The sequence below is a fragment of the Moschus berezovskii genome, chromosome 2, assembly GCF_049115385.1.
Source record: "Moschus berezovskii isolate FMDL1 chromosome 2, NW_MosBer_1.0, whole genome shotgun sequence".
Lineage (NCBI taxonomy): Eukaryota > Metazoa > Chordata > Mammalia > Artiodactyla > Moschidae > Moschus > Moschus berezovskii.
The window spans coordinates 106,965,270-106,981,740 of record NC_142461.1 but is presented as its reverse complement, the minus strand read 5'-3'; the positions used below and the strand labels follow the sequence as shown (position 1 = coordinate 106,981,740).

Here is a 16,471-nt window from a genome sequence, read left to right as displayed (position 1 = left end):
AGATGCCATTGCTTTTTTCATTTAAGTTCCTTTCCTCCTAAGTGCCTTCCCACCCTGCCTAATTATCTTCTCTGTTAATACAAACTGCCTGAACATTAGTTTTGAAAATAGAAAGTACCACAAGAAATTAAGTTTCTTAAAAAGTGTATGTCTTTGCGTTAAAAGTTTCTTTTTTAAAGCATTTATTTTAATTTTTCTCAACTATCCAGATTATGAGTCTTAAATGCATACTGAACCTGTCAAAATTTTTCATCTCTTAATGGGATGAATCATTCAACCTTGAGGCAAATATTTTAATTTTTGGCACCAGGATGAGTTAGAGAAAAATAATAGCTCTCCTATTCTTAATGCAGGTTTGTTACAAACTTATAATTTACATAACAGTAAAAGGAAATTGGGAATTAGTGAAAAGTGCGTTGCGATATTTTATGTCATTTTTCTCTTTGGGTTACAAACTGCTTTGGTGTAAAATCAACATTGCAAATTCAAAATTGATGAAAATTTTATCATTCTATTTCTGAATTGAGTTTAATTGGCTATTTTAATAAAGATACATACATAATATATTTTATATATTTGTATGGATATATATGTCCATATATATATTTGTTTACCTACCTGTCCATCTTTCTGTCTATTCATCCATCCATCCATCCATCTATCTGTTGACATGCTCACTGGAACATTCTTTACAGAAAGAACAATAGAAGACCACGAGCTGGTGATTGAAGTTCTGTCTAACTGGGGAATGGAAGAAGAAAATAAGCTATACTTTAGAAAAAATTATGCCAAATATGAATTCTTTAAAAACCCAATGGTAAGTGAAATCCCAATTAATAGTTATGGAAAATAAATGAGTTTAGTTAAATTTTGTTTTATTTTATGTGAGGAAAAAGTACTATAGATAAAGTACAATTCTGTACTTGGTAAATTGTAGGTAAAATTCTAGTCCTTTAAACTTACAATCAACATGCTCACAGAAGTTCATATATGTAGTTTTGGGGAACTGTTGCTTTTTTTTCTTGCCTTTTAAGGAAAAAAACATTTGATTTGGGGAATGAATTATTAGATATCTCCCAAGCAGGTTCCAAGATACTATGGTTTAAGTCTTTTTGCAGAACTTAGGAAATTAAGAAAAATTCTAAAGGAAAAACAGATTGATGTTTGTTGGGAGTGTTGAAACTTAACCAGAAGTTTAGATTGACAAGCATCTTGCTGTTCCAAATTATTTTGTTTTCAGTGCAATAATTACTGAGCTAAGAAGAAATGAGATAAATACCAGTCCATTATCTAGTAAATACTACTTTCATTATAGTTCTTTTTAAAAGAAAATAAATGTATGTCACATACTAATGAAGACTAGTGATCTAGAGAAGTCAGAATAGCCTCTGGGCTCATTATTTTAAATTGTTTTTGTCTCTGCAGCTGTAGCGTATTTTTACACTAAGTTTTGGATAATTGGATTGAAATGATATACTTAATGACAAATATATGATACACACCATAATAGAATATTATCAAACCCAGAAAGGCCTCTTACGTTCTCTTTATTTGAACCTATTAATAGAAACATAATGGGATGATCTTTGACGAATAAAATAAGAGTCCGAATAAAAATTAAATAGAATTTAAAAGGAAACTGTTTTCTTGTTGTGAATCTTTATTAAAAGCAAGAAATTTAAGTCATCATTAAAGACATATGATTTAGTGCTCATCTTTGGTTTATCTCTTTTTCTTTTATTTAAACAAGGCTATAGATTCAGTTTGTAGACTTAGAGTAGTGGTTCTCATCTGACAGTGATTGATAATAATGTCTGGAGACCTTTTTGGTTATCATACTGAGGGAAAGGGGGGCTGCTAGTGGTGGAGGCCAGAGATGCTCTAAGCATCCTGCAATGCACAGAACAGTCCCCCCAGCACAGTGTTATTAGACAATGTTAATAGAGCTACTGTTCAAAAACCCTGTCCTAGGCAATGGCACCCCTCTCCAGTACTCTTGCCTGGAAAATCCCGTGGATGGAGGAGCCTGGTAGGCGGCAGTCCATGGGGTCGCTGAGTCGGACACGACTGAGTGACTTCACTTTCACTTTTTACTTTCATGCATTGGAGAAGGAAATGGCAACCCACTCCAGTGTTCTTGCCTGGAGAATCCCAGGGACGGGGGAGCCTGGTGGGCTGCCGTCTATGGGGTTGCACAGAGTCGGACACGACTGAAGTGACTTAGCAGCAGCAGAGGAACTATAGTGGCATGTAATTTTCCAAACTTGCCTGATCATGAAAGTTTCCTGGGGGAGGAAATAATGCTTATTAAAAATACAGGATCCAGATCTACCCTGACCTACTGAATCAGACACTCCAGGATTGAGGCCTGGGAATTCCTATTTTAAACAGCTTTTCTGGGTGAATTTTGTGGTTAAACAGGTTTGGGAAAACAGTAGGTAGAAAAAACTGTCCTTTTAGCAACCTGACCCTCTAGTCAAGTCCTGGCTCCTTTATACTGTGGCTGTGACCTTGGGTATATACTTTACTTCTGTGAGCCTTGAGTTTATAAAATAGTCCTTCGGTATCTGCTAGAGTGGTTGCAGGACTCTGGGACAAGGCATGGGAGCTCACACACAAGCAGCCTGAGGGCAGTGTTTTGTAACTGGAGGTACATGGATCTTCATGTGTCGGCACTCCCTGAGGGTGTCTGCCTAATGTTGGGGCTGTGCTCCTACCTTCTCATTAAGGTAACTGTGTATTAGTTAGAGTCAGGGACTGGCATTTTAAAAAGTGCTTTGGGTGAATTTTCAAAACACTGATTTAAGAGCTTTTGCTTTAGATTACTCTGTTGGTCATAGTTCCATCTTTTCTGGCATGGCTTTTGGGAGAATGTAACATGTATCTTTTCGTTAGTATTTTTTTCCAGAGCATATGGTGTCTTTTGCAACTGAAACCAATGGTGAAATATCCCCCACACAGATTTTGCAGGTAAAATATATTTTCAATAAAATATGTAAGTAATAATAAAGGGAAACTGTAAGGTCCATATTTATTTATTTATCTAATTTTATAAGTAGATATACTCATCTTGCATTTCAATGCCCTTTTTTTTTTTACTTTATGAGACTAAAAATTTTCTGTTTTTATTGAAGTATAGTTGATTTACAGTGTTCTGCTAGTTTCAGGTGTACAGCAAAGTGATTCAGTTATACATACATATCTATTTTTTCAGATTCTTTTATAGGCTATTACAAAATATTGAGTATAAGTCCCTGTAGGTCTTTATTAGTTATCTGTTTTATGTATAGTAGTATGTACATGTTGTTTCCAAACTCTTAATTTTTCCTCTGCTTTCCCCTTTGGTAACCATAAGTTTGTTTTCTATGTCTGTGGATCTGTTTCTGTTTTGTATATAAGTTCATTTATATCATTTTTTTAGAATTGTACATATAAGCAATATCCTATTTTATTCATCTGTCTTCGTCTGGCTTACTTCACTTTTTAGTATGAAAATCTCTAGGGCCATTCATGTTGCTTAAAATGGCATTGTTTCATTCTTTTTATGAATGAGTAATATTCCATATTCCATTATGTAAATATATCACATCTTTATCCATTCATCTGTCAATGGACATTTAGGTTGCTTCCATGTCTTGGCTGTTGTAAATAGTGCATCCATGAACACTGGGAGACATGTATCTTTTCCAGTTATGGTTTTCTCTGGATATATGCCTAAGAATGGGCTTACAAGATCATATTTTTAGTTCTATTTTTAGTTTTTTAAGAAATCTTCATACTGTTCTCCATAATGGCTGTACCAATTTGCATTCCTACCAACAGTGTAGGAGGGTCCCCTTTTCTCCACACACTCTCCAGCATTTATTATCTGTATCCTTTTTAATGATGGCCATTCTGACCAGTGTGAGGTGATACCTCATTGTCGATTTGATTTACATTTCTCTAATAATAAGCGATGCTGAGTATCTTTTCATGTGCCATCTGTATGTCTTCTTTGGAAAAATGACTATTCAGTCAGATCCATATTTATACATGTCCAGATTTTGGAAGCTATGTCTTGAATTATTAATTTTTGATGGAGATAAAGTTGGAAATGAATAGGAAAAAATAAAATCTAGATAAAGAATTCCCTAAGTCAATAAAGACCCCATCACTATATTATTCTTTCCAGTTTTGGACAATTGTCAAAGGATTTTAAGTGTATCACAAAAGGTAATTTGCAGAGTTTTGCTCTGTGACATATTTAAAGAATATGTTAGTCTTTTAAAAAGTCAAAATTTCCAGTAAATTGTAGACCCTTTACAAACAGATATTTATTATTAACTTTTATCATAAATGCCCTCAATCCTGTTTGTGATAAAATATTTAGCAATTCAATGAAATACTATCTATGATGGCAATACCTGATTGAAATATGAAATAGCTGAATTAAGAATACTGTATTTAACATTTCCTTAGTTTTGCATCTGTTGGGCATTTCTTCCAAACTAGCTATGGCTTTAGGTGACCATTTTCCGAAGACATTTGCATTACAGTAAAAGGTTTCGTGTATTTTATGTTTGATACTATACTTGTTAATAGGTTAATGGTAAGCAGTGTCTTCATAATGGTTGCTGTTTGATCTGAACAGCAGGCATCCTCAAATCCACTCAATATTGTCTCATCTTTAATGAAGAAAACTTTTAATAGTTCCAGTATAGATATTACTTTGACTATATTGTTATTTGAATATATTGGTAAGTACAATGAGGATCACAGATTTCTTTTCTGTGGGCTTTTTATTTTTAATAGGTTGTATTTCATTTTTTGCTTCAAAATATTTTAGAGATATGATTGGTCTCTAGATTTCTCCAAAAGCTACTTATATGCTAGTGGGTTTTCACAGACACCCCATGGAACGTTAGGGTGAATTGCTGCGGAAGTAGTGCCCCAGGACCCCCACTCTCATGCGTCTTAATACTTTGCATTTGGATTATGAGAGAGTGGTGGATTGGATTTCTTCTTCTGCCTCCTTTCCCAAATTCTCCTATAATTTAGTTATACTGCTTTAATGTTAGATTATAAAAACAAGAAAAATCATAACTTTGGAATCAGATAGTCCTGTATGTGCCCTGACCTCTTCTCTCCACTGAGGCAATGTTTCCACTTTTTAAAATGTTCCTTCTTTTTCTAGTGTGACCTCTGTGACTCCCTTTTTAAAATTTAATTGGTTTGGTTTAATAACTTGGAAAGCACTCAAACTAAAAAACCTACTTCCCTGTTTTGCATGTCAATTAATTAATATCTGTGGCTCATTAAATTAAAAGTTTTTTTTTTAAATTTACTTAAAAAAACATTATCTACTCTTGGTATTTCCCTGAATAGCCTTTTAAAAATATGTCACGTTGTTTTAGATAATGCTTTCTCTTAGTTTCAGCTTTTCTATTTTGCATTAGTTTATTCAGAGGTTTCTATTTTCTTCTTTTAATGAGACACTGATGCATTTCCACTGTCTTAACTAAGGATGCTGAGCACAGATACTCAGAGCTGGTCCTTTTCATTCTCCATTTCCTGACTGACACATGCCCTCTGTCTCAGTTACTTTTCACTGGGTAGTAAATTAGTCCAAACCTTAATGACTTAAGTATCCACTCACATTTTGTCAACAGTTTTGTAGATCATGATTTGGAAGGGGCTTAGCTGGATTGTTTTCTGAGGCAGACTGACTCCCAAAGGTTATGGATCCACTTCTAAAATGGCTTTTCACTGTATGTGCCTGGTATTGCTCGGCTCCTCTCCCTCTCTCCTCTCACCTCTCCCCCACACTACATGCTGTCTCATCCTCTAGGGCTTTTCCAGTTGCATTGTGCTTCTCACTATACAGCCATCTCAGGGTAGTCCAGTTCTTACATGACAGCTAGCTTCCAAGAGTTAATGAGTGAAAGCCATCACGCTAGTTAAGGGACAGAGGGTTAGAATCAGCAGTGTGCCCCTCCCACCACATCCTATTGGTCCGAGCAGTCACAAGCCTTGCTCAGATTCAAGGGGGTGGAGAAACTTCATTTCTTGGTTCAGTGGCAGGATAATTGCAGTTCTCTTTGGAAAACACAACCTGCCATACCCACCCACAACTGAGAACATGGAAGACAAAGAAGAGATTATTTGCTTTACCTTCCTCCAGGAGGTGAATTTGGCTCAATTTCTTTATTCACTGAATAATGGAAGTCTGGATCGTGGTCTTACTTAGACTAATGAAGTTGAAGTTGATAGGTCAATCTATAATCTCAAGGAAAATCACCGAAAGGGATAAAAAGATCCTCTGGTTTCTCTTCAGATCTTATAAATCTTTCACCTTTTATTAAAGAAAGAGATGAAAAGTATCAAGACGAAATTGAACTTTTCAAATGGACATTGAAATAGCTTATAATTTCAGTGTTTGACTAAGTACTGATCACTTAGAATATATATTTTGTGAGCATATTTCCATTTGGAACTTGCCTCAGGGTTTCAGAAGACTGATTTATTTTCTGTGTATATATCCCGATTTCCATAGTGGTGTATAAGTGGTATCTGCTGTTTGAAGGTGCACATTTCTATTTGAAGTATAAAGCTACAGTATCATTGATTCAGAAACTGTATGAGAGTGTCTAATTTTTCTTCCAGATGTTTCTAAGTTCAAGCACATATCCTGAAATCCATGGCTTCTTACATGCAAAAGAACAGGGAAAGAAGTCCTGGAAAAAGATTTACTTCCTTTTAAGAAGATCGGGTTTATATTTTTCTACTAAAGGGACATCAAAGGTAAATTGTAATATCAATGATATATTATGAATTATGTGGAAGTTGTAAGTTAAAATGGACTTTACTTTGTTTTATTTATTATTTTATTGCATGGTGTTGATATTTGGCATTTTTTTTTAAGATTCCAAACATTTACCATAACCTGTTTAAAACTAATTATTCAGCTTTATTTTCCACTGGTTTCAGTATACATCCTTTGATGGACTTTGGATGCTCTTATTTCAGTGTCATATTCCTTGCCCATTTCCCCCCACTCTGAATCTACCCCCATTCTTCTTATCAAGGCTGGGGTTTTGAAGCCCAGCAGAGTTCACGTCTTATCTTTTTACCCAGATTCATATTACTGACCTTCTGTTGATGTTGAGCAGTTACTAACACTTAGCTGAGTCTGCAACTGTTTATTAATTCCTTTGTGTGTGTCAGTTTTGCCTCCTCACCTAGACTGTAAATTCCTAGAGGAAGTTACATGTTATGATCAGGTGGATGTGTGTGTTTGTGTATGTACACCTAGCCGTGTGTACAGTTACACAGACATGGCTGTGCTGATGTTCCTACACACACAGAACCACAGATGCATGTAATTCCCTTAGTGCTAGCACGAGGTAGTCTGTTTCTGTGTAGTCTACTTGTTGCCGACTACACCATATGCCTGCATTTTGTGTCTCGATATTTTATGCAATGCATAGATTTCTTTTAAGTAAAACTACTTTTGAGAGTTTTCATGAGAGGTTAATTCTTTTCATGAATCTGTTTTGTCACTGACAACATTGTTGCTTTTTTATGGGTAATCTGTCATTTTTCTCTGACTCTTTTTCAAATTTTATTATCATCTTTGGTATTTAGTCATTTCCTGGCATATTTCTTGGTATGTTCAAATATATTCTGCTAAACCTGGCTTGATTCTCAACATACACATTCAGTCTGCAAATTCATGTTTTTCTTATATACTGAAAATGCTCATTATTTATTTCTCATTTTCAATATTTGATCCTTTACATTGTAGTACTATTTTCTGTCTTGGCTAGTCGTGGCTGTAGGTGTCCCTTTGTGGCTGCCTCCAGTCTCTGCCTCTCTCTTCACAGTCTTCTTTTCTCTGAAAAGGACACTTATCAGAGTGGATTTAGAGCCCACCCAGATAATCTAGGAAGATCTCATCTCTAGATCCTTAACTTAATTACATCTGCAAAGACCCCTTTGCAAAAAAAGAGGTCACATTCGCAGTTTCTTCAGGTTAGGACATGGACAGATCTTTTAATTTTGGGTTGAGAGTGAAACGATCAGGTTGTAAGATTAGTATGGCCATCAGTTCAGTTCAGTTCACTCGCTCAGTCGCTCAGTCATGTCCGACTCTCTGCGACCCCATGAATCACAGCACGCCAGGCCTCCCTGTCCATCACCAACTCCCGGAGTTCACTCAAATTCATGTCCACAGAGTCGGTGATGCCATCCAGCCATCTCATTCTCCGTCGTCCCCTTCTCCTCCCGCCCCCAATCCTTCCCAGCGTCAGAGTCTTTTCCAGTGAGTCAACTCGTCGCATGAGGTGGCCAAAGTATTGGAGTTTCAGCTTTAGCATCAGTCCTTCCAATGAACACCCAGGATTGATCTCCTTTAGAATGGACTGGTTGGATCTCCTTGCAGTCCAAGGGACTCTCAAGAGTCTTCTCCAGCACCACCGTTCAAAAGCATCAATTCTTCGGCGATCAGCTTTCTTCACAGTCCAACTCTCACATCCATACATGACCACTGGAAAAACCATAGCCTTGACTAGACGGACCTTTGTTGTCAAAGTAATGTCTCTGAAAAAATCGACTAGAGAGACAGAAAACTGAAGAGGGGAAGGGAGCAGGGGAGATGGAGGGGGTAGTGAGCAGGGAATGGATAAAGAATGATTGATTGAGTTGAGGCACAGATGTTGATTAGTGCTAATTAGATGATCCTTTCATTAATCAAGGATGGAGGTGATGAGATCTAACCTAGGATGATCACTGGAGAGAGAAGAAAGGGGTGGATGTAAGATTAAATGGCAAATGGCCAGGCTTTGTTGACAGTTGATATGAAAGAAGAGGAGGCACTTAATGTTCTTAGAGAAGGACATGAAAGAAAAATAAATAGAAAATGATGAAATAAACAGGAATAGGAGATTTGTTTCAAGGTCACCATCTTAGAAGAAAGATAATGATCTTAGTTCAAGATATATCACTTTGGTGATGAAGCATCAAATGGAAATGCCCAAAACACAGCTAATGATGGAGACTAGATATTTGGGCAGTGGTCCTAACAGGAGTTATGAAGTTGCAAAAATACCATATTTCCCCCAACTTTTCTTGCATGGTTTCCTGGCTTCCCTGATACATAGTTTTCCTTTGTTTCTATTCACACGCTTGTGACAAAGACTTGCAGGTGTTTGTGTGTGTGTGTTTCTTTAAGGTTTAAGTGGTAGAATATTTCATGGAATAGGGCTCTACTTAGTAACCCATTCCTTCACAGAAATCTTTTCTGTTTATTTATAAGTACATATAGTTTGACTACTAGTATTCTGAGCTACCAGGGAAGCCCCATTCTATCTTACAGATGCATTTAACTTTTCTTGAGGATTTAAACCTAGTTCTCAAATTTTTATATTGTAGATAATATTAGGATGAATAATTACCCATTTTTGTAATTAAGATTTTAGATTTTTCCTTAACCTTTGTAATGAACTTTCTCTTTTCCCAGTGTTCCTAATGTATGAAGTAATATATGAAGTTAGTTTTAAACAAATGTGTGTTGGATCATCTTTTTACTTTTAACATGGGAGAAAAATAGATTCTAAATCCAGTAACCATGTTTTTTTCACTGTCACTGGAAGATATGATAGTATCTCCTCAGTTCCTGAATTCTTTAATTGGTTTCTCATGAAAATCCACTGCCCATTATCTTTTTCTTTCACCCTGCTCCTTTCTTTTCCTACCTATTATATAATAAGACAGCTCTTATTCCATCTGTTGAAGCCATGCTCTTATCCTTGCCATGGTTCCCCCTTGGCTGGGTGGCATTACAAGTATCAATCCTTTATTATTAGGTCATACTTTAGCTCTTTTCAGCATGGTGTCTGACTTTGCTGGACATCATATATAATAGCCTTCTTTCTGTTGTTTATTAGCTAAGTCGTGTCCAACTCTTGAAGAAGGAAATGGCAACCCACTCCAGTATTCTTGCCTGGAGAATGGACAGAGGAGCCTGGGGGTTGGGGGGGGCTTTAGTCCATGGAGTCACAAAGAGTTGGACACAAGTAAAGTAACTTAGCACACAGCACACATGTCAAACTCTTTGAGACCCATTGGACTGTAGCCCACCAGGCTCCTCTGACTATGGGACTTCCCAGGCAAGAATACTACAGTGGGTTGCCATTTCCTCTTCCAGGGGATCTTCCCAACCCAGGGATCGAATCCACATCTCCTGCATTGCAGCAGATTCTTTACCTCTGAACCACCAGGGAAGCCCAGTCTTCTCTCTAGTCTGTGCTTGATGAGCATGTGTTCCATAGTTTATACCTGAAAATGATTTTACCTTCTCCCTCAAAAAAGGAATTCCATATATTAGAGAACTCCAAGGATTATGACGTTGATACCAATCATGTAGGTTGTCTAAAGTCTAATACGGCATACCTGCCTGGCAAAGTGACCATTTCCTTCCCATTTTCTTTGAGAAGGGTCTTATTTATTTTACTTTGTGAAGATGTAGGCTGCACGGGAGTTGGATAAACACTTTTGCAAGCCTTGGCGATATAGCTGTGACTTATATTTACAGAGAAATATCTAAGTACCCTGCTGTCCACCTCCTGCCTTATGTATACGTGTGTATACATAGCTTTGCTAACCATGCCAGCTCAGCCTTTAGTCTTACAGTGTTGACAGCCTTGATATGTCTGCACTTCAGTTCAGTTCGGTCGCTCAGTCATGTCCAACTCTTTGCTACCTAATGGTCTGCAGCACGCCAGCCCTCCTTGTCCATCCCCAACTCCCGGAGTTTACTCATACTCATGTCCATTGGGTCAGTGATGCCATCCAAACTAGTGGAATAAAACTCAAGTGAAGAAGCTGATCATGCCTCTTATGGCCTTCCAGTATTTCTTGAGTTGCCTTTTTCTCACATCCAAATGACTCAGCTACACTGACTTCTATAGTATCAATGGGCAGGAATGGTTTTATTCCATCTTCATAGAAATCAGACATTTATATGAACAAAGTTTCTATCAAGGAATAAAGTTTTAAAGGCCATGCCAGTGATAGTACCTTTCTCCTTTCTCCTCCTCCCTTCTCCCAGAACCCTAGGCTGGGTCTCTTTAACAATTTTCTTTTCTGCTTCATTTTTCCATGGAGTTGGGAACTATATTCATTCATTGGGTTAAAGTGCCTAAAGAACAGTGACTCACAGAGAAACAGTTGCATACAACAGAAACTCTTGATAGTAGCCAGCCTACTGTCCAATGACTGAATTTTTTTGGATTTGGATTTGAATGGGTTGCTCAAATTGCTGAATGTTCTGCTTTGTCTGTTTAAGAGTACTACTGCTTCTGGAAACCCACTCCAGTATTCTTGCCTGGAAAATCCCATGGACTGAGGAACCTGATAGGCTACAGTCCATGGGGTTACAAAGAGTCAGACACTACTGAGCGACTTCACTTTCACTGCTTTTCAAATTTCAGTGCATACAATCACTTGGGTTCTTGTTAAAGTATAGATTTTGGTTTTGACTCAGCAGATCTGGGGTGGGTCGTACGATTTTCCATTTTTAATAAATTCCCAGGTGCTGCTGATACTGCTGGTGTGAGACTGCTAGTAGCAAGCTTTTAAAGAACAAATGCATTTTGCTCAGTTTTGATTATACATTCAACCCCAGAATTAAGCATTTCTCCAAGTTATTAACCTATCACAGAAGAGTATGACCCACATTTCCCATGACTGACTCTAAATCTCATGACTTTCCCCAAGAAAAAATAGCCCATCATGATTCCGTTTTGCCTTGAAAATCATACCCATTCCATTGCCAGGTAGTTTCCCTGCATTTATCAGTACAGGTTCCCTTGCTTTTGTAACAGAAGATGGTCGTGCTGCCTCTTTCATGGCTTGCTGTGGTGTGTGAGGCAGTATATAAACACGAGGAGTGACCATTTCTCAGTGAAGCAAGGATCATCATCTGTTTCTTTTTTCTTTAACTGCTGCAGAAGCTTAAACCACCCTTCTTCCCCTTGAGGAACTACCATTGTTTGAAACCCAGATAAAGAAAACATTTTCAAAAGCCGTTCTTTGCTCTTTCTTCTTTCCCTCAGATTCCTTGAAGTGGTGGTTAAAGCGAGTCATTTTAAATATGGAGATATATTTTTTGGTATATTGGAAGTTAAATTGTAAACAGGTCACCTCTTCTTAAATAATCTCATATCCAGCTCCTGGTTATCTAAGGATATGGTGACTTAGTTTTCCTCTCCTTTTGTTTCTATGACATTATTTGGAATAATGTTTACCAAGGTATAAATAATATAATAAAAATACAAAAGATAGTGTAAAATATATGTACCCATTTCAACACACACATATATATTTTTTTAAGGAACCACGGCATTTGCAGTTTTTCAGCGAATTTGGCAATAGCGATATTTATGTGTCACTGGCAGGCAAAAAAAAACACGGAGCACCGGCTAACTATGGATTCTGCTTTAAGGTACAGGCTTAATATTTTGCTAGATGAATAAAGCAAGCCTCAGCCTTTTAGGTAAGCCTGAGTTTCTTTTAATTTCTTTTAAAAAGAGACAGCTTTCTCTTATATATAGGAGAATTTTAGTGGCTTTTATTTCAACAGGTGTTACCTTCAAGATATGCATTAACGATAAACAATGTGCTGTGGCCTTCTAGCCTAACAAAGCGGGAGGGCCCCGAGACCTGAAAATGCTCTGTGCGGAAGAAGAGCAGAGTAGGACGTGCTGGGTGACCGCGATTAGATTGCTTAAGGTAATCTCACTGCAGGCGGGAATTCTATTAAATGCTGGGAGTACCATCAAAGTTTGAAAATGGCTGTATTTCAAAGCTCAGAAGACTCACTCTGAATTCGTGTGGTTATGTGAGGAAAAAGAAAAATAACCACCACCATATGCACGTGTTTTATTTTTTATCTAAAAGATAAACGTTTCCAGAGTGGAATAACCTAATGCATTTATCTCTTGTGTGTGGAGTCTTCCATTTTTGGAAATGTTCTGATTTTTATTCTTTGGTAAGAGTGTTACATATATAGCCAGTAAAACTGACTGAAATTTCTCCTGTCTGTTACTTAGTCTGCATTTTAAAAACATTGTCATCAATTCTAAGTACAGTGTATTTTAAAATGTGCCCACCTGGATATGTTTAGTATAGTTGTTTTATGTTTTATTTAAGTGTTGTTTGAATTACTTTTTAGTCTAATGCCAATTATTTTACAAATTTTACTATAACTGTATTATTCAAATGTTCACCTTTGTGCTAAGTAAGAATTATAGCTTCCATACCCTAAATTTATTGGCAAGCATTTTGACAAGGAGTAAGAATGTTCTGAAAGTAGGTAAGGGAAGAAAGACACAGCTGATACCTTCCCGGATATATAGAAAACACATGTATTTTCAAAACTGGTATGCTAGTAAATTTAGCACAACTTTAAATTTATAATTATAAAACATCACCCATTTCATTTTAAGAAGGGCAGAATAATCAATATCAGAATTAGTAGTTGTCATACCAGGCTTGGAGGAAAGTTTTATGTTCTGTCTTTTTCCTTTTTTTTTAATTGAGGTAAAATACATGTAACATAAAATTAACCAAATTAGCTGTTTTTAATATGAACAAATGAGGGGCATTGAGTACATTGAAAATATTGTGCAACTGCTACCTCTGTCTAGTTCCTAAACATTTTCTTCACTCAAAATGAAACTCTGTGCCCAGTAAGCAGTTACTCCCAGCCTCTGGCAACCATATTCTGCCTCTATGGATTTACCAATTTGGATATTTCATACAAATAAAATTGCCTGACTATCTCAGTCAGTAGAGCATGTGACTCTTAATCTCAGGGTCATGGGTTCAGGCCCCATGTTGGGTGGCACATGTTTTGGGGCATCCCCAGTAGCTCAGTCAGTATAGAATCTGTCTGCAGTGCAGGAGACCTGGGTTTGATCCCTGGGTCGGGAAGATCCCTGGAGAAGGAAATGGCAACCCACTCCAATAGTCTTGCCTGAAGAATCCCATGTACAGAGGAGCCTGGGGGGCTACAGTCCGTGGAGTCACAAAGAATTGGACTTGACTTAGCAACTCAACCACCATACAAACAAAATTATACAATATGTGACATTTTGGATCTGGCTTCTTCACTTAGCATAATTTGTGGTTCATCCATGTTGTAGCAGCTTGTATCTGTACTTTGTTCTTTTTATGGATGAGTAATATTCCATTGTATGTGTATTGTTTAACATACACATATATGTTAAATAAACTATTTGTTTATCCATTTATCCATTGATGGGTATTTGGATTGTTTCTACCTTTTACTGTTGTGAATAGTGCTGTTTTGAACATGTCTAAACTGAACTGAACTGATACACATATTTATTTGAGTAACAGTCTTTTTTATATATATGTATATACCTAAAAATGGAATTTCTGGGCATATGGTAATTCTGTGTTTAACTTTTTGATTAATTGCCAAAATGTTTTCCTTAGAGGCTAAAGCACTTTATATTCCCACCAGGAATGTATAAGAATTTCAACTTCTCCATACCTCACGAACACGTATTATTTTCCTTTTTTTTTTTTTTTTAAATAGTCATCCTAGTGGCTGTGAAGTGGTAGGAAGCAAGTGTTTAAAAGTAATTTAAAGCTTTTGGATTAACTGTGAAATTTTCTTCTTTTTGTGTTATGGCAGAAAGTCACTATGGTTACCTTTTTATTAGAGATTTGTTTGTTTCTCAAAGTTTATCATCAAAATGGCTGTCATGATTTTGATTTCAGCAGATCTTATAATTATTATTTGACACCCTCATGATAAGTAGTCACTAGTCACTTCTATGTTGCTCTCATTGTCATAAAATGTAAAACAAACAAACAGAATGGAAAAGAGAGAAGTACTTTAGAGTGTGTTGGAAACCAAGCAGTCAATGCAGTAGTAATTTGGTAACCAGAGACATGCGTTGGAATCACAGGAAGTGCTTTCTGAGACTCCATGTGCCCAGGTGCATCCTTGGGGATCCTGAGTTAGTGATTGAGTTCCAAGTGTCTACCTGATTAAGAACCACTGACTTCATCCAGTCCCCTCCTTTCACAGATAAAGAAGATGGCACTATTTGGAAGACTTTATTCCATCACAGTTATGGTAGAGAAAATATCTTAAGGTCTCTGATTTTCTCACTCCTTCCATCAGAACTCTGGAAGTCTAGCTAGGCTGATTGAGGAGATGCCTTCCAACCTGGTTTAGCAAGACTTTCTCCCTTCTCATGGGCTCAGATTCAAATACCCAGCACAGAAGCAGGTGGTAAACCCACTCCTTTAAACAGCCCTTCAGTGACTCTAATATGCCATTGATTTTACTAGGATGCTCCATTATTTTTATGTAACTAAAAAGATAAGAATTATGCCAATAAAACTATGATGTGAGGTTTCACATCACTTATAATTTTTATTTTCATTTGAGTGTTAAGATTTATTTATGCATGTAGTCCTGCTTCTCATCATTTTTGTTGAAGTTATCAATTTTGTGTACGTACACACACACACACACACACGCGCACACACACATATAAATTAGTTAAGGTATTCATGAAACTTCTTCATATTCTAAATCTGACTTTTCTGAATCATTTTCATCTCAGAGTCAGTTCAGTTCAGTCGCTCAGTCGTGTCCAACTCTTTGCGACCCCATGAACCACAGCACTCCAGGCCTCCCTGTCCTCAGAGTCATGGGTACTTATACTTTCCACAGATTATCCAGCTCTGTGCCTTTAAGAGCTTTGGGGAGGCAGATGAGTGCTCTGCCTTGGTCTGTGAGGTTCTTTCTAGCCGCTGGCAATCCCTTTGGAAGGTTTGATGCTAATGATTTTTTAATCCCATCAATTTCAGGCAACGGCAAGTTGCTTGGTCCACAGTGAATATAAGATGCCATAGGTTATAATACAGATTGTTAGTCTAAAAGCAGATGTCTGTCTGAGAAATGATGAAATATACTGAAAGCTTTGTTCTTTTTGTATCCAGAATGCTCAGTTTCTGGAAGAGTGTGCCTTCTTATTGTTTGCCTCTTCTCAGTCTCTTTCAAGTCCCAGATGCCCGGTTTAAAGAGGCTGTGTTCTATCAGTTTTCTATAGCTGCTGTAACACATTACCACCAGCTTAGTTGGTTAAAATACAAAATTATTATCCTTCACCTCTGTCATTCAGACATCTGAGATGGGTCTATTGGCCTAAAAAGAAGGTGTCAACAGGGCTCCATTCTCTTTTGGAGCCTTTAAGGGAGGATCTGTTTCCTTGCTCTTTCCAGCCTTTAGAGACTGCTCATGACACCTTCCTCCATCCTTAAAGCCAGCAATATCCTGCTGAGTCCTTTCCATGCTCCCTTTTTTCTGATTCTCTCTTCTGGCTCTGGATAAGGACCCTTGTGATTACACTGGATCTACCAGGATCATCTAAGACAATCATGTCATTCC

The 16,471-nt window shown here is 37.2% G+C and overlaps 1 protein-coding gene across 3 annotated transcripts in view; it reads left to right on the top strand.

Annotated features, from left to right (window-relative positions):
- The window catches only part of GRB14 (growth factor receptor bound protein 14), a 127,263-nt gene that overhangs the window by 97,026 nt on the left and 13,766 nt on the right, over positions 1 to 16,471 (top strand). For all 3 annotated transcript variants that reach the window (XM_055397921.2, XM_055397922.2, XM_055397924.2), the window contains 5 exons: positions 696 to 817; positions 2,896 to 2,970; positions 6,643 to 6,780; positions 12,371 to 12,481; positions 12,673 to 12,768. In XM_055397921.2, coding sequence (XP_055253896.2) covers positions 696 to 817; positions 2,896 to 2,970; positions 6,643 to 6,780; positions 12,371 to 12,481; positions 12,673 to 12,768 — 542 coding nt within the window. The remainder of the gene's footprint in view (positions 1 to 695; positions 818 to 2,895; positions 2,971 to 6,642; positions 6,781 to 12,370; positions 12,482 to 12,672; positions 12,769 to 16,471) is intronic.